We start from the raw sequence: 22,788 nt of genomic DNA on the forward strand, positions 1-22,788 counted from the left end.
CAGAAAAATCCCAATCATTAAATTGATTAAGTTTGATCTCAATATTGCATTGTTGGAGCTGCGATATTTTTTATGGGGGGCAGGAGGAGGGCTGAAGAAGGGTGGCAAATGAGAACAGAAGAGCGAATGGCCATTACAAGTGAAAGGATCACAAAAAACACACATTTCAAAAAGGGTTAATTTCGATGAGTTATTTATAATATTTTTCCAAAAATAAGATTTTCCTCCAACATAACAAGTAATCAGTGCAGATTTTGGCTTAGACCAGGGTACACAAGACTCAGATGAGCCAGAATTCAAACTACAGGGGCGTAACAAAGAATTTGAGGGTCTCAAGATTTTATCTTTAAAAAATAAGATTTTTGTTATTTTTGTAATGCTTAAAGAATCTTGTCTTGATTATTTTTTCATCTTTGTCTTTAATGATAGTTATATTGACTCAAAAATTGGAGCTTACTAATATTAAAGTACAGAGTACTACGTCTAGTCTCTTGTTATGCTGTGCAGACCAACCTTTACTTCCCTCAAAGGTATATTTCTTTGGACATATAAAAACCATTATGCATTGAAATGTTTTTTTTTTAAATTAAGAAAAGAAAAAGTAGAGCTTTATTCATTCAAAAATGAAAGCCTCATGTTCTTGCAGAATGTGAGGTTAGTGACATATTTGCAGTGAAAGGCATCCTGAGTAAAAACAGCTTCCTCAGAAGTCAGAGCTCCAGGCAGCACAGCCTGGTACATGTCAAGTTGGTCTGGAGTCTGATCCTGCAGCAAGATAATCCCCTCAGACATACGTCTGCAAGAACTCGTGGAGGTAAACAAACAAGGTAGAAAACAAAATCTTTGGGACTAAACCTTATCCAGATGGTTCTGGATGAAGCAAATCAACAACCGTCACATTTATGAGGAATGCTGCAACAGAATCTGGGGGAAAAATCTAAAACTGCTAGGAATTATGGTGGTAGAAATGTTTTATTTTTACTAAATGAGTTGAAGCATTTACAAAAAATAAATAAAATAAAAAGTGTGATGATAACAGAGACATAGCACAGCAAAAAGATGAAGACAAGAGGATGCAGGGGGAAGAAGCATGGCCTGAATATCCCCAAAGACATCTAACTGAAACACAAACAACACTGCAATCGAGTATGAATGTTACCAAAGAAGAAACTATGGTGGCCCTGTTGTACAAATTACACCAACAAATCACAACACAAAAATAATAAAGATCACAACAACTAAAAAAGAAAACAAATAAACACATAAATAAAAAACAGCATTATATTTTAGAAAACAGAGGAAAACTCAAAAAAAAAAAAAAAATGAAACAACAAAACAAAATAAAAATGATATTTTCCAGAAAAAATGAAGTGCTAAAAAACAAATCACAATAAGAAACTGAAAAATGTTGGAACTACGAGACATCACTGATTGGATGATGATATGTGTCATGTTTAGTTTTTCAGCATCTCAATTTGACTTCTAGGAATCAATTTTGTTTTCGGAAATCTTGTTTTTATTTATTTATTTATTTTTTTGTTTATTTTTTCGGGAAATTGTGTTTTGGTTTCTGGAATTTTGATTTGATTTCGAAAATGTGCTTCAGGGCCACCGTAGGAATGGTCTGCAAGCAGAACAAACCTTTAAAAGTCACAGTCTGGAAGAGGTAATTACAAAAACAAAACCAAAAAAAGCAAACTATGTTTAAATAAAGCACCGATCCTCACAGGTAAGCTTGTGAAACCACATTAGACTAATTCTGGCTTCTTCTAAAGTAGAGTTGAAGACATTTTTTTGTTGTGAAAAGAGTGATTTCAAGTGAGTTTGACTGGTTTGTCTGCCACATGAGCGAAAAAACAAAAAGCAATTTGATGTAAAAGTTATAAATAAATTTATTAAATGAAATGAACTGCATTATCTTTACTGACCCATTTCTTAAAAGTAACCTTGGAAACCAGTATGTGGGGAGGGGGGCATATGCTGCACAACGCTGGGTGTTGGGAGAGTTGTGTTTTGGTGTTGCCTGCACATTTTTTCCAGTACAGCTGGTTGCTATTATGAAATCAGCCTCACATACTTGTGCAGTGTAAAATAATACAAGTATAATATTGTTCCAGCCTGACCTCTCAGTGAGCAGGAGACCTTTGGGGAACCTTTGGAATCAATCACAAACCAGGACACGGCCTTCAGCAAAACACACTATGGTTGTCTCATTGTGGAGCATGAAGGTGTGTACTATTGCTGTACAAACAATGGCATTTGTGCAAATATTAGCCTGTTGATAAAATAAAAAATCCCATGATTTACAAATACTGAAACAGAAAAAGGGTTGTGCATTTTTTGCAGGAATCTGACTTGTTTGCAGTTTCTTGTTGCCCAAACTCTGCTGATCACAGCTAAACATGTATCGAACAGTTTGCAGCTTCCTTCGATGTTGCAAAGATTTAATTCTTGTTACAGCTGAGGCCTTATAAGTTGTTTTATTTGTACTTTTGGAATGTTCTTCTGCTGCAGTGGGAGTTTTTCCCTCCTCTTTGGAGATTGGTGCCCCATTCAAATACTGCTACACCATCTATTGCTCCTCCCCCTTCGCAAAAATTGTTCAAACGTAATGCTTTGTCATCTATATTCCCCAATCTAGTGAGCGTCGATGATTGTTAACCAAACATGATAATTTCTTCTCAAACACCTCTCTCTTTCTCACCTCCATTTATTACATTCACAAAGCAACAGTTGTGTGTGTGTGTTGTCACTGTCAGGACACAAACATAATAGATTTGAACTTTGGTTTTCGTCGAATTCCAAAAATGTGAAAACTATTGTTAGGTCGTATGAAGAAATTTTGGTTGATTTTAAAGCAATAAAATCAGGTTACTAGAGGCAACATCATGAGGACGACCGGAAAAGATGCAAACACAAAGAATTGTTTTATTTATTTATTTATTTTGGACTGTATGGCACTTTAATGAAATACAACATTTACTCAATAACGGTTCCATTCTGATCGCTTGGATGTTTTAAAACCCCATTATAAACACCAAAAACAACAGAATCAGAGTAGCAACTTTTGAGATCTTGTATTGTATATTTGTTACACCTATAGTGTTGCCACAATTATTACTGGTCTTCTAGTTGCCCCAGCACCTAACCCGTCAAGGGCTTCCTGGTTTCTCAAGACGAGAAATTGATGCATGAAAAGCCTCTAAACCAGCCGCAAAAGTCGTCAGCAAAGTAGTGATGTCCTAAACTTTGTTTAGGGATGGGCTAGTTCTCTACAGGATACATTAAAGAGTCAGATAAAAAAAAAAAAAGAATGAAATCTCTGGATCTGCACCCAAATTGAAAACTTACATATTTAAAATAATTCTAAAATTTGAAAAAACATTTTTGTTCTCAGGTCTGCCTTTAAATGCATGAGAATCGCTGTGGGTTCTCACTTGTAACTAACGGTGAGACTTAACAGAACATGTTTGAACCCATGCGGGTCTCAGATCATCCTCCTTCAATCAGACTCACCTTTTTGAGAGCACCATCTGTTTTTTAATTATCTAGCTGCATCATTTCCCACCACTGAGTGATACGTTTCCATCCAAAATACGGAAAGTCAGCAGGACAGAAAATAAAACAGATGGTTAAAGGGAACGGGGGGAATTACAGTCTTCGTGTGTGTCTGTCAGTGTATCATTGTGTGTTCAGGATCTAAAACCTGTGTGAGAGACTGGGATAGATCGAGATATTGAATAATTAGTGAACAATCAAACAACTGAAGAAAAAAACTGAGCTAAAATTCACTCCACAACTCACTACAGAAATCGAGAAGCTAAATTTAGGATCAAGTTAGAGTTCTACTAAGGTGCTATTTTTGCGTAGAAACATTTCCACCTAGAAAATTAGTCTGTATCTTCCTTTGAATGAAAAAAAAATGTATGTATTGGTTTAAACTATGGCAGCTTTAACTCATAACTGTATTTTCTTACCCAGCTCCATGCAGGTTTTATTTTATTTGAGGACATTACAATAAACTGTTACTGCATTTCACAGGATAATACAGGGAATCATTTATCCTTAACGTTAACCTCTTGTTCTTTATTTTTACCACTTTAAAACATTAAAATATAAACAGATATTTTTTTTAACTGTAAGTCTGAATTAACAACATTTATATTCTTTTAGCTTGGCTGTATTATGTGCTAAGAAACTACATCTTCAACAGCTCTGAAAATAATCTCTTTAAAAGTAAAGGTGCATGTTTAATAATGATTGCTGCTGTCAGGTCGATCTTCTCCTCCCAGGTTACACCATTGCTGACTGATCCTGATTGAAATGGAAATACCAGCTGTAGTTGTACGGTAAAGAATGATCCACCAGACAGATGTAAACTTCATTAAAATCTTCCTCTGGAAATGATTTACCTGTACTTAGAGGGAGGAATAGTTCAGCAGCTGCTGGAAAGCTCACATGAAAAACTCACTTTGTGCTGAGTGGTAAATTCAAAACAAATTCTAGTGAAAATTGTGGTTTTGCTGTTTTTTAACATGTTCTTGTGGCATTTTTCTCATGACGGAGCACATATATTAAGAAAGTTAAGCTTAAATTGCATTTCTAATTTCAGATTGTTTTGAATCAGGAGCAGACAAATAGATCTGTCTTCATTTTCCTCATGCAAAATGGCTCCAAACTGTTCAGACGGACTCCCTCTGTGAATGTCCAGAAGTTTTCGCCATAACCCAAGCTCTAACCAATATGCTTTCAGCTGGGTGAATAACTAAAAGTACTATGTGTGTTTATTTGTTTGAAGTTTTTTTTCTCTTACTTTAATAGAAATATATTGCATTACAAAAGCCTTTTTTTCAATCTGCAAACTTAATAAAAACAAGATTCGACTGCTCTTCAACTCCTGGACTGAAAATCAGCCCCACTCTGAACCTGCCTGCAGCGGGACAACATTTTTAAATCCAATGATAAAATCTACAGAAAATCCAGCTGCAGGTTCTCTGGAACTAACCTTGTTTATCAGGAAGCGTTGTTTCTCCTCTTTTCATTCCCTTACGGCTGAAATCAAATTTTTCAAGTGACGCAGGAATCTGTGTTGGTATTGGGCACATATTATAGTCTCATCTGTGAAACTTCTGCAGCAAAATCCAATCTCTTCTCTGAAAAACTAACTTTGGATTAGAATGTCAGAGAAAAACACTCCACAAAAAACAATGACATAAATGTGATTCAGAAGTTATGCTCAATAATATCTAAATAACTAATTGTTTAAGTTATTTAAATGTGAGACTTCCAGTTAAATCAACCGCTGGTATGTTTTAATGTCAGATACTCAAGTTCTAACATACGTACAATACTCACAAAAAGTGTTACTCTTCCTGTTTGGTCTTAATTTGAACGAAATACCAAATGAGAAGAAATGTTCATTAGTTATATGTTTATTACCCCTCAAAACTAAGACGATATTATTCGAGCATTGGAGTGGTGTTTGCCATCATGTGGTTACTGCACTGGTCCATTGTGGTAAGAAAGAACTGAGCCAGTGAGCAAAACTCTCAATTTACCGTTCAATCTTCATTCCAGTACTCATCTATGGTCATTAGCTCTGGGTCTTGACTAAAAGAACGAGATCCCGACTACAAGCGGCTGAAATGAGTTTCCCCCATAGGGTGGCTGGGCGCTCCCTTACAGATAGGGTGAGAAGCTCGGTCACCCACATAGAGCTGGGAGTAGAGCCGCTTCTCCTCCACATCAAAAGGAGCCAGTTGAGGTGGTTCAGGCATCTGGTCTGGACGCCTCCTGGGAGGTGTTCTGTTTATTTCCCATTGGGTGGAGGCCCCAGGGAAGATCCGGGACACGCTGGAGAGACTACGTCTCTCAGCTGGCCTGGGAACACCTCGGGGTCCCGTCAGAGGAGCTGGAGGAAGTGGCCGGGGAGAGGGAAGTCTGGGCATCTTTGTGTTGACTGCTGCCCCCCACAACCTGGTTTCCTGACAAGCGGAAGAAGATGGATAAAGATAACCCCAAATAACAAAAATTGACCATGTCAATAGCAGGTATTTCCACCAATACAATGATTGCAGTAATGTGTCCTTCTCTTCACGAGCCTCATGATTTTGTTCTCTCATGATATGTTCCACTTGTCCACAAATGCTACGAGTACCAAGTCACTTGGAGATACAATCACCCAGTCACTGCTTCATCTGGTTGCAGACATGCTCCACAGCAGAGGAGTCAAACTCCAGAAGGGCCGCAGTGTCTACATGACTTCCACATATCCAAGCCCTAATCATAGTCTGACTCAGGTGTGTCCAGCCTATTAGAACATGCCACAGCAGGGTATGTTGGGAAATTTGCTGGCCCTCGAGGCCTATAGCGTTCAGGTCAGAGGTCATTTCTGGTCATACCAAATGAGATGCTCCCACTTCTTGAAGTCCAGCTGAGATAATTCTGGCACCATGTGGTGGAGCATTATCACCCGTGAACAGAAAGTTGGAGATGTGTTGGTGGAACTGGGTGATGATGATGGTTCTATGACGTCTCTGAGGTAAGAACGTGCAGTGACAAGTCCATCTATTGTATGGACTGGTGACGCCTGTCACCTGTCACTCCCTCGACCAAAGTGAACCATGGGAATTGCTGACGACCATCATTTCTATGGAAAGAGACCCGACACTCCTCAGGGAACAGGATGGTAGACCATTGCTGCAGAGTCCAGGTAACATGGTTTGTGGTCACGTTGGTTTCTTTGGGTCAGTGCAACAGTTGTCTGTCAATCAGGTCAAAGCGGTGGAGTTTGCTATGAACGGATAGTCTGGAAACAAATCTGCTGCTGTGTGGTAATTGTAAAACCATGTCTGAGTACATCTGCCTTTAGGTATCAGTCATAGTTGTGGTCTGTCACTCGCAGGGCTCCACTTCTCAGTTTTCCACAATATCTCTAGCTTATTGTGAGTAAATTCATCTGAACTTTGACAAATGAAAGCAACAACTTCGAGATTTAATTTTGGCTCAACTGAGTCATTTTAATTACTTTTTTTAAATGCTTAATGTTAACTTTTAAAAGGATTTTTCATGCTGCAGTTGGGTGCTCACGTCAGACTGAATGCAATTTGAAGGTAATATCTCTGCTAGTTTCACATCTTTCTGACACATTTACATTCTTTTTCCACTTCCCTTGTTTTTCTCATCTCTTACCTCCACTCTCCTCACTTCCACAGGCCATTTAGTTCTTTTCATCTTGCAGCCGTCTCGCGCCTTTCTGAAGCTCTCTGTCCCGTAGCTTGGAGGTCATTTTCTGTTTGATTCAATCCTAAACTCAGCTGCTATTTCCCCCTTTTTTCTCATCTTTTGAAGTAACTGTCAAATCTTATTTTCTAACCACTTTCCAATTCATTACTTTCTTTCATGTGTCACCCCCATCTATCCCTGGAATTACTGCATTTTTTTGTCTTGTCTATTTTAGAATTCCATGAACCTCTTTTTTTAAAAATATTTTATCATTTCCCAATTCATCAGTCAAATCACAATCATTCTGCTGATCTGTTTAATACAGTTTATCATTGATCCTCCTCATAAACTAACAGAACTTATCTTTTTCAGGAACTAAAGTGAAAAAAATCTGATTATTTTTCTGCTTAAGACTGAAGGAAAACAACAAGAGAAACCAAACGGGGGGAAAAAAAAAAACCCAAAACTCCCGTCTACTTCAGTTTCTGTGCTTGAATGTCCGTCTGTGCAAATTCTTTTGTCCGTCCCTCCTGCCCTCACATTTCCTGCTGAACCCTAACACCCTCCTCCCACGTTCTTCTTCTCTTCCAGTCTAACCACTACTCCCAAGATAAATCTGGACCACAGTAAAAACACGCAGCTTTTAGCTGAAACCTATCATCAAGGGAGTAGAGCAACATAGAGAGATGAGGAGAGGTCAAAAAATGCATTTTTTTACTTTAAGAAAGTCTCTTTTTTGTATGGTTTAATCTAAATCCTCCAACTTTTTCATAAAAAAAAAAAAAAACAGAACAATGCTGTTTTAAAAAATGTGTTATGGTTTGTAAATGCATTTCTTTTGCTTGTGTTTTTAGAATTCAGCCCTTATAAGGCGCTTATCGTTCTCTGTGTCAAACTGTGCTCTCATCATGGAAAAGCTTGAATTGAAGCCTGAAATTAGACACTTAACCTGTACAAAAACCATGTTGGATTTATTGTGGGTGCTGTAAATTCCCTTCAAGTCCCCCTCTGATGAAAATCATGTTTTTTTTAAGTTTTTAACATGTATGTGTGGAATTTTTCTTATGAAAGAGAGCAAATGTAATAAGAAATAATTTCATTTTGGTGTTTCTGAGTATTTCTCCTTTTAAATCAATGCCAATCAAACTGTCACAGACAGACTGTTTGAATTAAGGATCTTTTTTACATCACAACAGCTCTGCTGCACATGTCCTAAACCCTCATCTGTTCCTAGCGCGTCTTTTTCAGGTGCTGGAGAAGAGAAGATGATATCTTTCCACTGACTGCAGTCAAATCAGCTGTCACTGGATTTTTTGTTTGAGTTCCATACAATACTTATGGTAGCAGGGCCAAGAACGCTGGAAAATCTCTACCAGACTCTATTCTTGATGTGACCACTTTTGTAGTAAGTTCGGTCCACAAAGTTCTTCACTTCCTCATCCGAGCTGACATCCAGCTCAAAATGATACAGCTGGACATTACTGATATTGCTTAACATTTTTATGTAGCAGGGGAGAAGATTTACGCTAGCGAGACACAGAGCGATAATAATCAGACATGGGGGTTCAGCTCAGCTCCAAAAGCCACGCCCCCTCAGAGGAGATTTAGAAAACAGAGGCCCCAGATCAATATGAAAAATGGCTTTTTGAGACATTTAGGCTGTGGGATTTTGGTTAAAAACTGCATAATCATAATTAAAACACTGCTGTTAATATTTTTTTTTCAATAAAAAAAAACTGTCAGGGGGACTTCAAGGGTTTGATGAAAGAAGGATATAAAAATGTTTTTAAAAAATTCACTTGGGCAAATGGACTGTCGATGGATTTTGTGAAAAACTACAACGATACCAAAACTCACTGTTTTACAAACGGAGGCTTAAGTAAAAAAATGCTAACATTTCAGAAGGTGTGTATGGTCAATTTTCAAAATTTTTGTTAAAACAAATTGGTGTTTTGGTCTTAGCATGTTTGTCGTAACCTTTGACAAACTAATTCAGCTCTACCAAAGCTCCAATCTTCTCCTGTAAATCACCTCCTCATCGTCACTACACACCCATTGCAGCTTTGCCAAGAGTGGTGTATTTAGATAGAGAAACAGCTGCAGATGCAAATAATAGAGCAGATCGTCAAAGAATGCTGTCTAAGTGCACTTAAAAACATCTTATGTCATAAATCCACAACGTAAACCTGGCAGCTCTGCAGCGACATCAGTGTTTTTACTGCAGAAAGTGGAGCACTTGATGCTGTTTTATGCCTTGATTTGAGCTGCAGCTTTTAAAGAAAAGCACACTATATATACAACTGGAAGGAGCTGTTAGCAGCATATACTGACATCTAGAGGCCGATCCGGATCAGGCCGTCCATCCCAGCTGACTAGGACATCCTCAGGAGGGCCTCAGCAGATCATTTCCTTTGTGGGATCAATGAAGTACTATTCTATTCTATTCTATATGTAAAAACTGATGTTTTTCTCAAAATAGTTTCTACAGGTTGGAGTATCTATTTTCACAATTTAATCATCAATCAATTATCCTTTATATCCCATTTATGTAAAGACATAAAATGGGTTCATAGATGTTTTAAACATGGCAATTGTGTTTTACTGTTTTGAGCAAAATGATAAATATTTTTTTGTCTTTTTAGTCATCTCTAACTGGATTTTTGCTCTAAATTATTTTCTTTATCATATTTTTATATTAGATTTCACTTGCTTAAGGTTACCCACTACTATTTTATTTTGATTTTATAAATTCCCTGGATGCGTCAAAGGTCAAATGAAGTTAATAGTATTTTAACAAAGCTATATTGGCCATTTCCTCCATCAGAGGTGAGCCACTGACCCGAGAACATTTCTGTTACTTTATGATGAGACATGACAGCATGTTTTTAGAGTACTAGCAGAACATCTTAAAGGTTAAATATATTTTGACCTTGTGGGTAAAATATATTTATCAAAAACAAATTAATTCACTTTCTGACAAATAAAAGGTAAAGATTTTTTCATGTGTTTATTTTTAGATTTATACATGTATTTTGAGTTGTCCTTATGAATGAGGAGTTACATTTTATACAGCATCCAGGTCTTGTGACATTTGAGAGCCAGAATGTGCTAAAAAAAAAAGGACAGCAGCTGTCAAAGAAGTGATATTTTCTTCACTTTTTTAAAAATGTTCCTCTGCTTCAAAGTCATATAAAGTTGCACAGTATTCATAATAAATGTCAGTCAAAAGTGAAAATTTAAAAGGCAGGTATAATGAAACACAGCTGTCCATTTCACAGCACTGAATTCGACCGTTCGCGCAGCTACATGAGAAAACCGTTCAACCTTAAAACTGTAGTTATGCCTAATAGAGCAGAACTGGATTATGGGTTATAGCCTGATAAAAAAAGGGCTACACAACTAATTAACAAAAAATGGGAATTCTGCAATACTGAAGCATTCCCTAAGGATAAAAGTTCCTGTCCTTTGAGGTACATGGAGATGCAAGAACAAAACTCAGCCTTTCTATAGTCGATTGAATAAAAGTAAGGATTATGTGGTGATATTTTTAATTGGCTGTTATGTCTAATTGATTTTGTTATTAGATCCTGCTCTGCTTTATCAAGACATTTTGATCAATAGTAGATTCCATCAGCAATAAACAGGTATAATTGACTTCAGTTTGAACAATGAGTTTCAGTAACTTCTGCAAACGTTTCACTATCAAAAGGTCTGATCGACAGTCAGCAAGCTTCAGCTTCCTCTTTGTAAATGATTCTCAGGAGATGATCTCTTTGATCCAGCCCGTGAGTCTGGTGATGCGAGTGTAGACGCCGTAGTAGTCTGGTCGCCCGCAGCCTCTTCCCCAGCTCACCACACCGGCCAGAAACCAGCGGCCTGAAGGCTCCTGACAAACCAACGGACCGCCAGAGTCCCCCTGATGAAGAAAGAGGCAAAGAAATTAATCATTTCTATTTTAAAATTTGCTTTATTATTTCCATTATTTTCATTGATTTTATGCTAAGGATTGTGGGAATCCCCAAGCCCCTGCTGTCACTCACCCACAGCCATTTTCCATCTGAAATGATTCCAGTATTTAGACTAAGCACAGAGTTCAGTGTTAAGTCTTGTTTGTGCCACTCTGCCAGCATCTGACCCTGCTTCGTCTGCCGCCTGCACTGACCCTCGCCTGGACCTTCATCACTCTGGTTGTTCTCTGATGCCCTCATGCTCGTGTTTGACCCCTGCCTGCCTGACCCTGATTTAGCTTTGTGGATTTTTAGCTGTACTTCACTCCTGTTTTCCCGTCTGTCCCAATAAAACCTGCTGTACTTGGATCCAGCCGTCTGCTCTTTGTGACGGTTTCAACGTGAATGATTAATTTGTTACAAAAATCAATAAGCACTCTATTTTGTCACTTGATGAATAATCTGCATCTGATCTGAAAAGGATTGGATTACAGCCACGATGCAAAATACAGTTATAAAGAAATAACTCAATAGAGGAGGCGGGTTCATATTAGTTCTCCACTTACTGTAACGCTCCATTTCAAGCTACAAATCAAACTTCACTTGATTTGAATGGATGCATCACGGCAAAATATTGCTAGTTATAATTGTGAGTAATTACACTGTCAAGATTGTGTCATCTAACATTTTAATTTTTTATTTATTTTCTAATTAATGTATTGCTTCTTGTATCTGAAATAGATATAAAGATCTGTGTCTTGAAATGTTTTTTGCAGTATTCAATATTTTTTACTGCTAGAAATAAACCAAAATGTCCAATCAAATCAAGTTCTATAGTGAAACGAAATTCAAAACAAAATTTGAGTGGATTTGTTCAATGCTTTTTTTTCATTTTCCATCTAATCTATCCCTACGATTGAGGAAACAGATCCACAGCACGTGGACTCTGAACTCCAGAATCTTTGTAAAACCACTCGGACCACCGGACCTTACGAAGCCTCTGGAAATAAAATCCATGAAAGACTTTGAGAACTGTGGGATTACGTGTGTTTGAACCTTTAATTCAAGCAAAATGTGAAATGTGAACTCAAAAAACTGCTGGATGTGAACTCTGACCCGATTCTGAGCTGCAGAACTCCAGCACAATTCCCTTGAAATGAGACCTTCACAGTCTCTCAGTCATAAAACAGGAAATACTTTTAATACTTAAATATATGATTATGGTTGAATCCATAATAGAATTCTAAAAAGAAGAACCAGAAAAGTGTGTATATCATCATCAAAAGTTTCCTACAATTATTACTGTTTATTGCATAAAAAATATTCCAGTCTTCTGCTTATATGGTAAATATGTCAAACTTTTTTGCTGAAGCTTTTTAAGCTCTGGTGGTAAACATTTATTTCAAAAGAGGAAAAATGAAATTATTTGTAAAACATTTGAACTAAAATGTCTAAATTACATCAGAAACAACGTTAATCTTTCAATTCCACTTAATCATTTTTTTACGGTTAAAGTTAACAGAAAATGAAAATAAAATCTGCTGTGAATGTGCTTTTATTTACCTGACATGCATCTTTCTTTCCGCTGCGATAACCAGCACAAAGCATTCTGGGAGAAATCAGATGGCCGTAAGAGCGAACGCAGTCCTCCTCACTGACCAGTCGGACGTCCACCTTCTGAAGCACATTACTGGCTCCACCCGCTCAGACGGAAACAAACTCATTAATAAAGGCAGACTTTGTTAGTGTTCATTCTTCTGCACTTTCTGGGGTTATTGTCGAAGAGACAAAACTCTTGACATTCTTTGCTCTAAACAGTTGCACTTTTACATAATTTATATAAAAAAAAAGACTTTCAAGATAACTCTTGCTCAATAACAGCCTTTGGTCGACTCTAAAAGTTTGCTTTAGGTTCTTAATAAATTCCAGGATAGAAAAGATCTTTTGAGATATATAGACGTACACTTAAATTGTTTTACTTGGTAAATTTGAAAACTGCATTTATTTGTTCCTTTTTTAAACTTTGGAACATTTAAAAAATGATTTTTTCAAGTGATATTGCAATAAAAAAGATTTTTAGTCGTTAAATAAAAAAACAAACAGTGTGATTATTCATCAGAAACCCATCACCTCTCCTGTAACCCGGCTCACCTCCCTCTTTGAGCGCCCCCCAGCCGGTGACCCAGCAGAGCAGGCCCGGTTCCAGCTGATGGGTGGGGGGCGGCAGGCATGCAGGTCGAGCATGTTCAGCCAGGAGTGCAGATGCAGGTCTGTCCAGCTTCAGCAGGGCCAGGTCATAGTCCTGAGACTCATCGTCATAATACTGGTGCAGGTGAATGTGCAGCACTCGAGCCACCTCCTCTGTGGGGCTGCTGCGGTTCAAGAGCAGCTTACCAAGGTAGACTGTCCACATGGTGGGGGAGTAGAGGCTGCAGACGGGAAAAAAAAGTCTTGTTACTTTTCTTCTGGGTGCAATTTTTGCTACAAAAATGTTTCAAACAGCATATTGAGGGATTTCATTTTATTTTCTCCATCCAACAAATAACCAATATCTGGTGCTGTACTTTTGTACTACAATTTACAGAGCTAAGCAGCTTTAGAAGAAATAAAAATAACTTATTGGTTGACCAAACCAGGACTCAAGCACAATATGTAAGTGCCCTAAAGTCTCATCTGCTTTCTGCTCCCACTTCATCTTGTTCAGGGTCAAAGGGTCATCGAGGGCTGAGGATGCAACTGGACTGCCATGTGGGAGACAGCATGTACCCTGGAGAGGTCGCCCATCCATCACAGGGACATGCACAGACAAACGACTCTTACTTTGTGTAATTTAGAGTTACTAATAGACTTAATGTGTGTTTTCCCACTGTGGGAGGCACAAGAGAAGTTGTAAAAGCTCCAATGACGTTAGATCCAGACCGTGTAAGAGTCATGAAGGAAGTCTGTCTTTATTTCTCGTGAATTCCCCAGAAACCAGACAATTATCTTTAGAAGCACAACAGTAATGCAGCCTTTTTTTTGTTTTGGGTGCAATAAGAATCATCTACATTGTAGACATGACTCCATTGTGACTAAAAATAATTTTGTTAAAAGGTTAAAGCTAAATTAAGGTTGTCAAAATTAACTATGATCTACAACCATTTAAATATGTTAAAAATAAACAATAAAAATGATGTTTCAAAAATGTTCTCGTGGCCTTTTTCTGAATATTAGAAAAATATGATGAAAATGTAACTAAAATCGCATTTCTGAGTATTTATTTGATTCAGCTCTGTTTGTCTACAAGTGGATGCATCAGAATGTAGTGGAGTAGAGAACTTGTGGCCCAGTTAGTGTATTTTCTACTTCATAAATAAGCTCTTTTTTCATCTGCTCCTGATTCAATATTCAGAAATATAATTTCAATCTAAGAACATGTTAAAAACACCAAGAAACTTCACCAAATTGGGGTCCAGATGACCCCACTTTTAATGTAAACATGCCCAGGATAGCTCAAGGGTTAAAGACATTTATGTTCTGATAACATCTGAGTAATTGAGTTTCACTGTGTCTTCTGACTTTGTTGAGTTGTAGTCTTCACTCCTGCTTCTTTCACTCACCGGTCGTCATAGAAACAGTGGGCAGCAGACACCACCCATTGGCTGGAGATCAATGTACCCCCACAAATGTGGGTGCCTCGCACCTGGAGGCTGGCCTGCCATGGCCACTCCCCCTCTGAGGCGTCTTTTCCACCGATAATGCGGCTGGAGAACTGTCTTAGTCCACAGTCTGAAAGTACACAAACACTGAAGCCAACAATGCGTAACCCTTTTACACCGTCAGTGATGCTTAAACACAAAATCTTTAACATATTGTAACTTTTCAACCGTTAACCCTATCAACGTGTTTCCAGAAGAATCTACTGGAATTACGTTGATCGTGTTAACGGTTGAAAAGTTAAAGAAACATAAACATCGGAGCTCAGGTGTTAAAGGGTGAAGTAACTATTTACACGTAGAGGAAAATATTTACCAAAAACAATCAAGAAAAAGAACAGCAGGTTGTCACTGATTTCATGCTGCACTAATACTTAAAAGTCATAAATGGGATTTCCTGGGTGATTTTTTTTATTCTGCTGTTCCTCACATTGGAGTGTATCTGGGATACAGATTAAGAACCTCTCCCAACTTTTCAAGTAGAACAACTTGTAAAATATGTGAATTGTCAAATCCTTTTTTCTCCCTTTGTATGCAGTTCACTTGCTAAATTTGAAGGTTCTGGTTAGGCTTCAGTTTTACTGTCTTCAGACTGGAAAGTCGGTTGGCCCAAACGAGCCCGCTTAATTTGGTCCTGGTCCAGTCCTGAACCTTGTGTTCGATCTGTATTCAGAATTGCCTTAGCCAAACATTTCTGTTCCAAACCAAAGCTTTTAAACAAAAACCATGTGACTAAAGATCTCTTCAGTCATTGGTCAGGAATAAGCAGGGTGGAACAAAACAACTAGAGGCAGAAATGATGGAAGTCCTATGCTTTCCATTCGTTTTTGAAATAGTTCATTTATTTAAACTTCATCTTTCGCTCATCAATTTTGAATGTCTGTTTCAGCGTCAGGTACAACTCTTTTTACTGCTATTTTGGTACGCTGGAGACATGCTACAGGGTGGTTAGTGAGGAGGTGGCGACTAAGAGGATACAAAAGTTTGTCAGGAAAGCCGTGTGAGAAGCGATGTGTATCACGTCAAAAGTTGTTGGAATGAGCCTACATTCATCCAACCACATTTCTCTTTGTTAATGTCTTGTCATTGCTCCATGTTTGTCCACAGCTCTCTGTTGACATCCCATAATGGCTGGGTACAGTGGTTGTTATGGTCCAGTTATCCTTCTCCGAGCAAAGAGCGTATTCAGACCGAGACCACCTCAAAGATGGGTCAGAGAGCGGTTCTTGGTCCCAGATTGGGTCTGTTTGGGTGAATTCCTACTGAAAATTGGTTCTGAGTTACTGAGGGAAACAAACTCTGGTTTACTTTAAGCAAACCAAATGTGTCCACTCTAAATACACCCTTAGATTTAGAAAACCATTGTAATATTGGAAACAAATGCAGCTTTCACAATGTTTTTGTTGCAGAGTTTGTAGAGCAAATGAAGCTAGAAAATACAGAGATCATAGCTTGTATAGTAAAAATAAATCTAGAAAATTGATAATTAACAAAGTAAATTTAAGGAGAATCTCACCACACTGCTTCTCATCTGAACCATCAGGGCAGTCAGTGACAGAGTCGCACATGGGGTTGGGCTTTTTCAGACACGTACCATCAGCACACACATAGGTCATATCTGTGCACTGGACACCTGAAAGCCCAGAGAAAACACACTCTTATGTCCTCTCTGTTGGTACCATTGATGGTATTTTGAATAAGTATTTGAATGAGGCACATCTTTGCATTCATAAAAAAAAACTTGCAGAGCCCTGCAAATGTGTGAGTGTGAGATCACCTTCAGTGCAGTTCATCTCATCCGTGGCTTCAGGGCAGTCTGGGTGTTGGTCACACACTTTGTAATAGTCCACACACTGACTGTCCTCTGGGCATATAAATTGAGCCACACACACTGAAACATGATGAAAACCATGTGAGACCGTATATGTCCTTATTTCTTATTGACCTTGTGATATATTTGAATATTAACATTCTGTTTATAGATTATGGTCTTAAACTAGTGAAAGAAGATAAGAGAAGCATAGAATAAATTTTATATTAAAATTCAAAGGAGGTAGCAAAATAAAATTACTATATAAATTTATGCCATTTAACAAGCTTATTTACTATTTAAAAAGGACTGAGTGATCTTTTGTTTCTGTGACTTTGCTGTTTCCATTTCTTCAAAATACTTTGCTTTCATTTTTCAAGCCTTTTTCTTCTTCTTCTAAAAATATCACTTTTCAGTTATGAATATGAAAGATGATAAGAATGTACCGCAGTTCCTCTCATCCAGTCCGTTGGGACAGTCTTTGATTCCATCGCACACAGGAACGCAGAGGCCGTTCACTGTGCACAGGAACTGACCTGGACAAGCTGTGCAGCAAACAGACCCCAGTGAAGAAAATAACAAATCTAACTTCTTTGTAGATTTTGGATTTCCCCTTCCAGCAATAACTTACGGTCTGTCAGGTTGAAGGTGCTATAGTGCAGCTGAAGCCCTGGCCCTGTGAGTAACACCTCAGATGTCATGATAACAGTTGTTGTTGTGGAGAGCAGGAAGAGGCGTTCGCAGTAGGCCTGAAGGCCCCTCGTACCACACAGTCTGAACAAAGAAAGAAACCTTTCAGGGGAAGTCTCAGCCATGTTTCAGAATGATGAAAACAAAACACGAAGGTTTATATTAGTTCAAAATGTGCATTTTTACGCAATTAAAATTGGTATCTAAGGAAGGGAATCTCATATTGGGCAATGCTGCCCCCTGGTGTGCATTTTTAATCAAATATGGTCAAGATTTTAAGCAATGGATCAATTTTAGCTCATAATAATAGGAGAGTAACTCATTTTAATCATTGAAACATTTTTATAAACATTTTCATTTAATTTAGATGTCCTTATTTGCATTTTTCTGAACACTTCTACAAAACATTTAATTATTTTTATTGTCTTTAGGTCAACTCATCATGTGTGGCTGTTTGCAGGCTTACACTGTTTTCCAATGACTGCAAGAACATGATAAATGTAGCACACTGAGGTATTTTGTCACCTAATACATGTCTAAAATTTTCCGCTGCCACCTGCGTGTGGTTTCTAAAAGGAAAAAAGCACAACAAAAGGGTAGTAGGACTGAACCTAAAATACCTTCACATCGGCACCTGCAGCCTACTCAACACAGCCTCAATGCAAAACTATTTCACAAGTGAAAGAATGTTTTCGATTTATATGAAAAGAGAAGACGCCAGTTGGTGAAAAACAAGAAAAGTAGCTTTGTGTGGGTTTATCAAGCAGAAAAAAAATACCTGCGATTCTGGATAATCCACTGTCCCTGTGTACAGACTTGATTGTAGCTGGCTCTACTCAGCTCATAGCCATCAAAGTCTAGAGCCAAACCCAAACCTGCACCGGGCATCTGTCGAGACACACAGGACAATTTAAGAAATGATGATGGAATAATAAAAAGTACAATAGAATTTCTCTAAAAGCAGCTGAAACACACAGAAAACCTCCAGGTGCAGTTGGTGTTTGGAGGATAGTAGCTGGGGAAAAAAGGCGTCCTTAGAGTCCCCTGCATCCCGGACATGTCCTTCACTTCAATGTCAAAGTCACAGTCTGCACCAGAAAAAAAAAAAAAAATAAGGACAGCTAATGTGAGAAGATTTGTTGTCTGCTTCTGATGCTTCATTTCTGCAAAACTGCTAAACAAGCAGTTAACCACATCCAGCTACAGGCTGCAGCTCTCACAGAGCTGAAGTCACAAATCCAAGGCTACAAGTCTCTAGTCTACCCCCATGCAGGAGGAAGTGAGTGAAACTCGGAAGATGGAGTGGATAGGCAGATTTTTGGAAAGTGAATGAGTCCAGTGCATCAAGTGTGGCATTGTGTTGTTCATAAGGGTTTTTCCTTCGATCTGTGTATATACTGAACAAATTGTGTATGTACATTTAGTGTGGAAACAGGAATGTAGCCATCCATCAGTCTTTGCACAGGTAAAACTCTAAAATATATGCTTTTGACTCCTGTGTCTCGTTTGGAATCCACACTCACTGGACACTTTATTAGCCACACCTGTCCAACGGCGTCATTGAGATGGTAGGGTCAGAATTTGGCATCAACATTATGACCTCATGGATCCATCTTGCCTTTTAGCAATGGTTCAGGCTGGTGGTGGTGGCTATTTTCTATGAATCTATGCCATCAAGGATTAAGATGAACTTGGTACTAACAAGCTCTACCTGATAAAGTGGCAGTATGTATGTGTTGAAACTGGGCAAAAACCAATAGCATTTCTTTGTATTCTGTTTCCTGACAATTATCAAGACATCAAACTGCATTTTGAATTCAATAAATACAATCGAATTTGTCTTCAGAAAAGTTTAATAATGCATTGGAAATCTCATCATCTTGCAGCTCTTCTAGTATGAGTGAGGGTCTCAAAACAGAAAGAACAAATGTGGATGTTTATCAGTGACTCAAGACTTCTGCTGCTTTTCTCCAGAGTTCTTGTTTCAAACATATTAAACAAATGCATTCTCTCATCTTACCCTGCTGGATCCAGGCTTGTGCAGACAAAGAAAAAGGGTCTCTGTAGTTGTAAAGACCCTGCTTCCAAACCACTGTCATCCACTCGCCTGAAGACAGAACACGCACCACATGCTCGTGTCTGCTGCAGCCGTACACCCTACACAGACAAACAGAGGCGATGATGGGCCGCACTGGACCGCAAAACAAAAAATATATTAATTTATAGATTTATCACAGACTGATAGGAGTGCATTTGACATTTCAGAGCTGGCATTTGCAAAATACAATAAGGCTGACTTTTGCAGAGAAACTCACGACGTGATGAGATGATCATCGGAGGGGGCGAGGGAGTCGTACACCACCAGCCGGTCGCTGCACTCCGGCAGCAGCCACTCCATGTGGAGCTCCAGCTGGAAGCTGGGGGCAGTCTGGAGGTGCCACAGGCAGGAGGAGCGCTGCGTGTCAGGGCCACGGAGAACCACGGGACTGCTGGAAACCACCATCTGATAGCGGTAGCAGTCTTCAAGCAGAGATAAACTTATGAGAACACGGTTTGGAAAGGTCAGCAGCCAGCTGCAGAGGTGGGAAAGCCTGACTATATCGAGATGTCGGACCTAACATTGCTTCTGTTTTCAATTCTATATTTTTTAAATCAATTTAGCAGCATACTAAACACTAATAATTCACAACGAGGGCAGCTAAAATCTTACAAATGTGGTGTCTGTTTTCCTAAGGAGAAGACGTCTGAACTAAGAGAAAGCGCTCACAGCTTCTTTGCAATGTTTTTTCTTTTTTATTCTTTAGGGTTTTTCTTCCTCTAAAGTGCAAAAGTTGGAGATTTACATATCTTTTTGTTTAATTTTATTGTTTTTCTTCATTTTCTATAGAGAAAGAAGAGGCATAAAACAGCACATATTCATTTACTTTTAGGTTGTAAGAAGCGACACTTCCTTTTCTTTGTTATTTATTAAACTAGTTGCTGTCTGGTAGAATTACAAATGACTTTTTAACCTTACTTTTCTACACTTTGGATAATTTTTTGCTATTGTTGCCTGATGCAGTATTATTCTTTAACTGTGCCCCATAATATTTATAGAACATCCATTCAAACATGATTCAATTCATGCAGTTTATTTTTAAAGAACTGCAACTCTTCAGTATGAAACGGAGGTTGTTGTTTTTTTTAAAGAACCACACTGATGAAAATCATGTTTTTAAAATTATCTTTTGGCCTTTTTCTGATGATGGAGGACATATAATTAAAAAATGGTTTAAAATTGCATTTCTTTATTAAAATATTTGATAATCAGAAGCAGACAACAAAAAACACTGTTTAAAAAGGACCGCATTGTAGCAAATACAAGCTCCCTGATGCATCCCATAGTAGACAAAGAGATCCATGTACGTCTTTGTTTTCCTCATCATCTGGCTCAAATGGCTGAATAGCTCCAATATAACAACTCAGAGGTCAATTTCTAATGCCGCTCTGCAGAATCTATGTCCAATAAATGACATGTTTTTTTCATTTTTCTATTTATTTGGCTAAAAATATCTTCATCATAACTAAAAGCTTTAAAAATAGATCAGAAGATGATCAGAGGAGGAGTTTAAGGGAAAAAAATCTGCTTTGGGAACGGAATCTCATCTGCAGTTCTTTAAAATATCAAAACATCCTCAATTTCATTTGATAAATCAATACAAAATCTTTAAATTTAGCTCCAATTAACAAATTTAACTTACATTAAAATAAACCAAAAGACCTGGATCTCCTTCAATTATTACAATGTTACCTTATGGCTTTGAACACTTATTATCCCTAACTGTAAAATTCTTGTTTTCCATGCAATTAATTTGCATTAAACCAAAAAAAAAAGTATCCCTTCTTTCATTCAAAAAGTTTGAAAAAATGAAAAGAAAGAAAAGTTTTATACCAAAGGCAGCCTTTAAAAGAGCTATGACTTTAGGATCAGTTTCTGTGGGAACAGAACAAAAACATGAAATTAAAATATTCTGGTCTAGACACCCCACCCAACTCCACCCACTAAACGTTTATTTTGTCACCTCTGATAGACAGTGTGGGAAGGTGGAACAGAAAGCCATCAATGCTGCTTGTGTCCTCTGTCACTGATTGCTCTCTCAGGCCGTCCTCCAGGGTCCTGCTGACCTTCTCCACTGTGACTCTACCAACATGGCTGCTGGGTACAGACAGAACTATCCAGAAGTGAGCCACCAGACTGCCCTGCCTTGAAGAGAAGAAGTCAATGATTCCAATTATATTTTTACATTAATTTATATTTTTTTAAATAATTTATAATACATTTCTGTACCTACCCAAAAGCAAACACAGTGGTGGAGTTAAAGTATCGGGACAGGCATGAAGCTTTCATTATCTTGTTTATCTAAAAGACAGAAAACAGTCATGCTGTCTGTTGATTTCAAACAGATATTTATTTGTTCCATTGAGAATGAGATCATTCTTCTGTGTTACATTGTTTAATGCTAAAGCTGATATCATCAGTTGTGTCCTCATTTGAGATAAGATGACATGCTAACTCCCACAAAGCCAAATCAATTCCAGAATCTCTAGAATTTGGTAGAATGTCCTTTTTTGCACTTTAAAAAGGAAAGTGATCAACTGTTACACATGTTTTGGTTACAAGTTTTCTTGACACAAGCCAAAGACGACTTCCTATATGGAGTAAGACTAGATCAATGAGTTTTCCATCAATCACATTTAAAATGTCAGAATCACTTCGGAATATCAGCTTTTTGTGTGTTAGTCAGTATGAAAAAAACAAAACAAAACATTGGATGTTGCAGCTCACCGTGTTCTGTACTGCCTTGGCCTCTCTTTTGAACAGAGGACTGCTGTGAGAGGACATTTCAGTGGAAAAGTTCTTGTTCAAGATGGTTAGAGACCCTGTGTACTGCTTCTCCACCCGAGGATCTAATGTCCAGACCCTGTACTCTGTCATGGATGAAGACGAAACATGACTGTGTTAATGAAGTAAGTCCACAACTGCATACACGTCTTATTGTATTATTTAAGGGAGTGTTTTACTCAAATTTACTAAATATATTTTTATTCTTAAATTTGATCTTTCAGTGTTTCTTATATTAACTAAAGACATTTCTACATTTCTGGATACTTTGGAGAATTTAAAGGTTTAGGAAATTATGTTGGGGCTGCACGGTGGCGCAGTGGTTAGCGCTCTCGCCTCACAGCGAGAAGGCCCCGGTTCACAAATAAGTTTCACCATACCACAAATAAAAAAACCCCCAAAAAACAAGGTTTGCAAATTTGTAAAAAGGGTATGCATGCCTATAAAAAAAGATTTGCATTTGTGAAATAATTTCCACATTTTTTAGCATTATGTTTTGCAAATGCTAAGCAAAAAACTGTGTGAGCTCCTGAAGTTGAA

The 22,788-nt window shown here is 38.0% G+C and overlaps 1 protein-coding gene across 5 annotated transcripts in view; it reads right to left on the minus strand.

The window, feature by feature from the left end:
• Positions 1-10,218: 10,218 nt before the first annotated feature.
• The window catches only part of LOC112137093 (transmembrane protease serine 6), a 17,533-nt gene continuing 4,963 nt past the window's right edge, over positions 10,219-22,788 (minus strand). For 2 of the 5 annotated variants that reach the window (XM_024259216.2, XM_024259220.2), the window contains exons 3-18: positions 22,192-22,334; positions 21,698-21,765; positions 21,428-21,609; positions 21,298-21,339; positions 19,682-19,886; positions 19,387-19,523; positions 18,342-18,454; positions 18,145-18,254; positions 17,308-17,450; positions 17,123-17,221; positions 16,644-16,757; positions 16,383-16,499; positions 14,771-14,939; positions 13,323-13,600; positions 12,735-12,874; positions 10,219-11,140 (exon numbers count right to left, since the gene is read on the minus strand). In XM_024259216.2, coding sequence (XP_024114984.1) covers positions 10,982-11,140; positions 12,735-12,874; positions 13,323-13,600; positions 14,771-14,939; positions 16,383-16,499; positions 16,644-16,757; positions 17,123-17,221; positions 17,308-17,450; positions 18,145-18,254; positions 18,342-18,454; positions 19,387-19,523; positions 19,682-19,886; positions 21,298-21,339; positions 21,428-21,609; positions 21,698-21,765; positions 22,192-22,334 — 2,219 coding nt within the window. In that variant the 3' untranslated portion in view covers positions 10,219-10,981. The remainder of the gene's footprint in view (positions 11,141-12,734; positions 12,875-13,322; positions 13,601-14,770; positions 14,940-16,382; positions 16,500-16,643; positions 16,758-17,122; positions 17,222-17,307; positions 17,451-18,144; positions 18,255-18,341; positions 18,455-19,386; positions 19,524-19,681; positions 19,887-21,297; positions 21,340-21,427; positions 21,610-21,697; positions 21,766-22,191; positions 22,335-22,788) is intronic. The other 3 variants (XM_024259218.2, XM_024259217.2, XM_024259219.2) reach the window with 3 other exon arrangements.

Source organism: Oryzias melastigma, linkage group LG1 (assembly GCF_002922805.2).
Source record: "Oryzias melastigma strain HK-1 linkage group LG1, ASM292280v2, whole genome shotgun sequence".
In the NCBI taxonomy this organism is placed as follows: domain Eukaryota; kingdom Metazoa; phylum Chordata; class Actinopteri; order Beloniformes; family Adrianichthyidae; genus Oryzias; species Oryzias melastigma.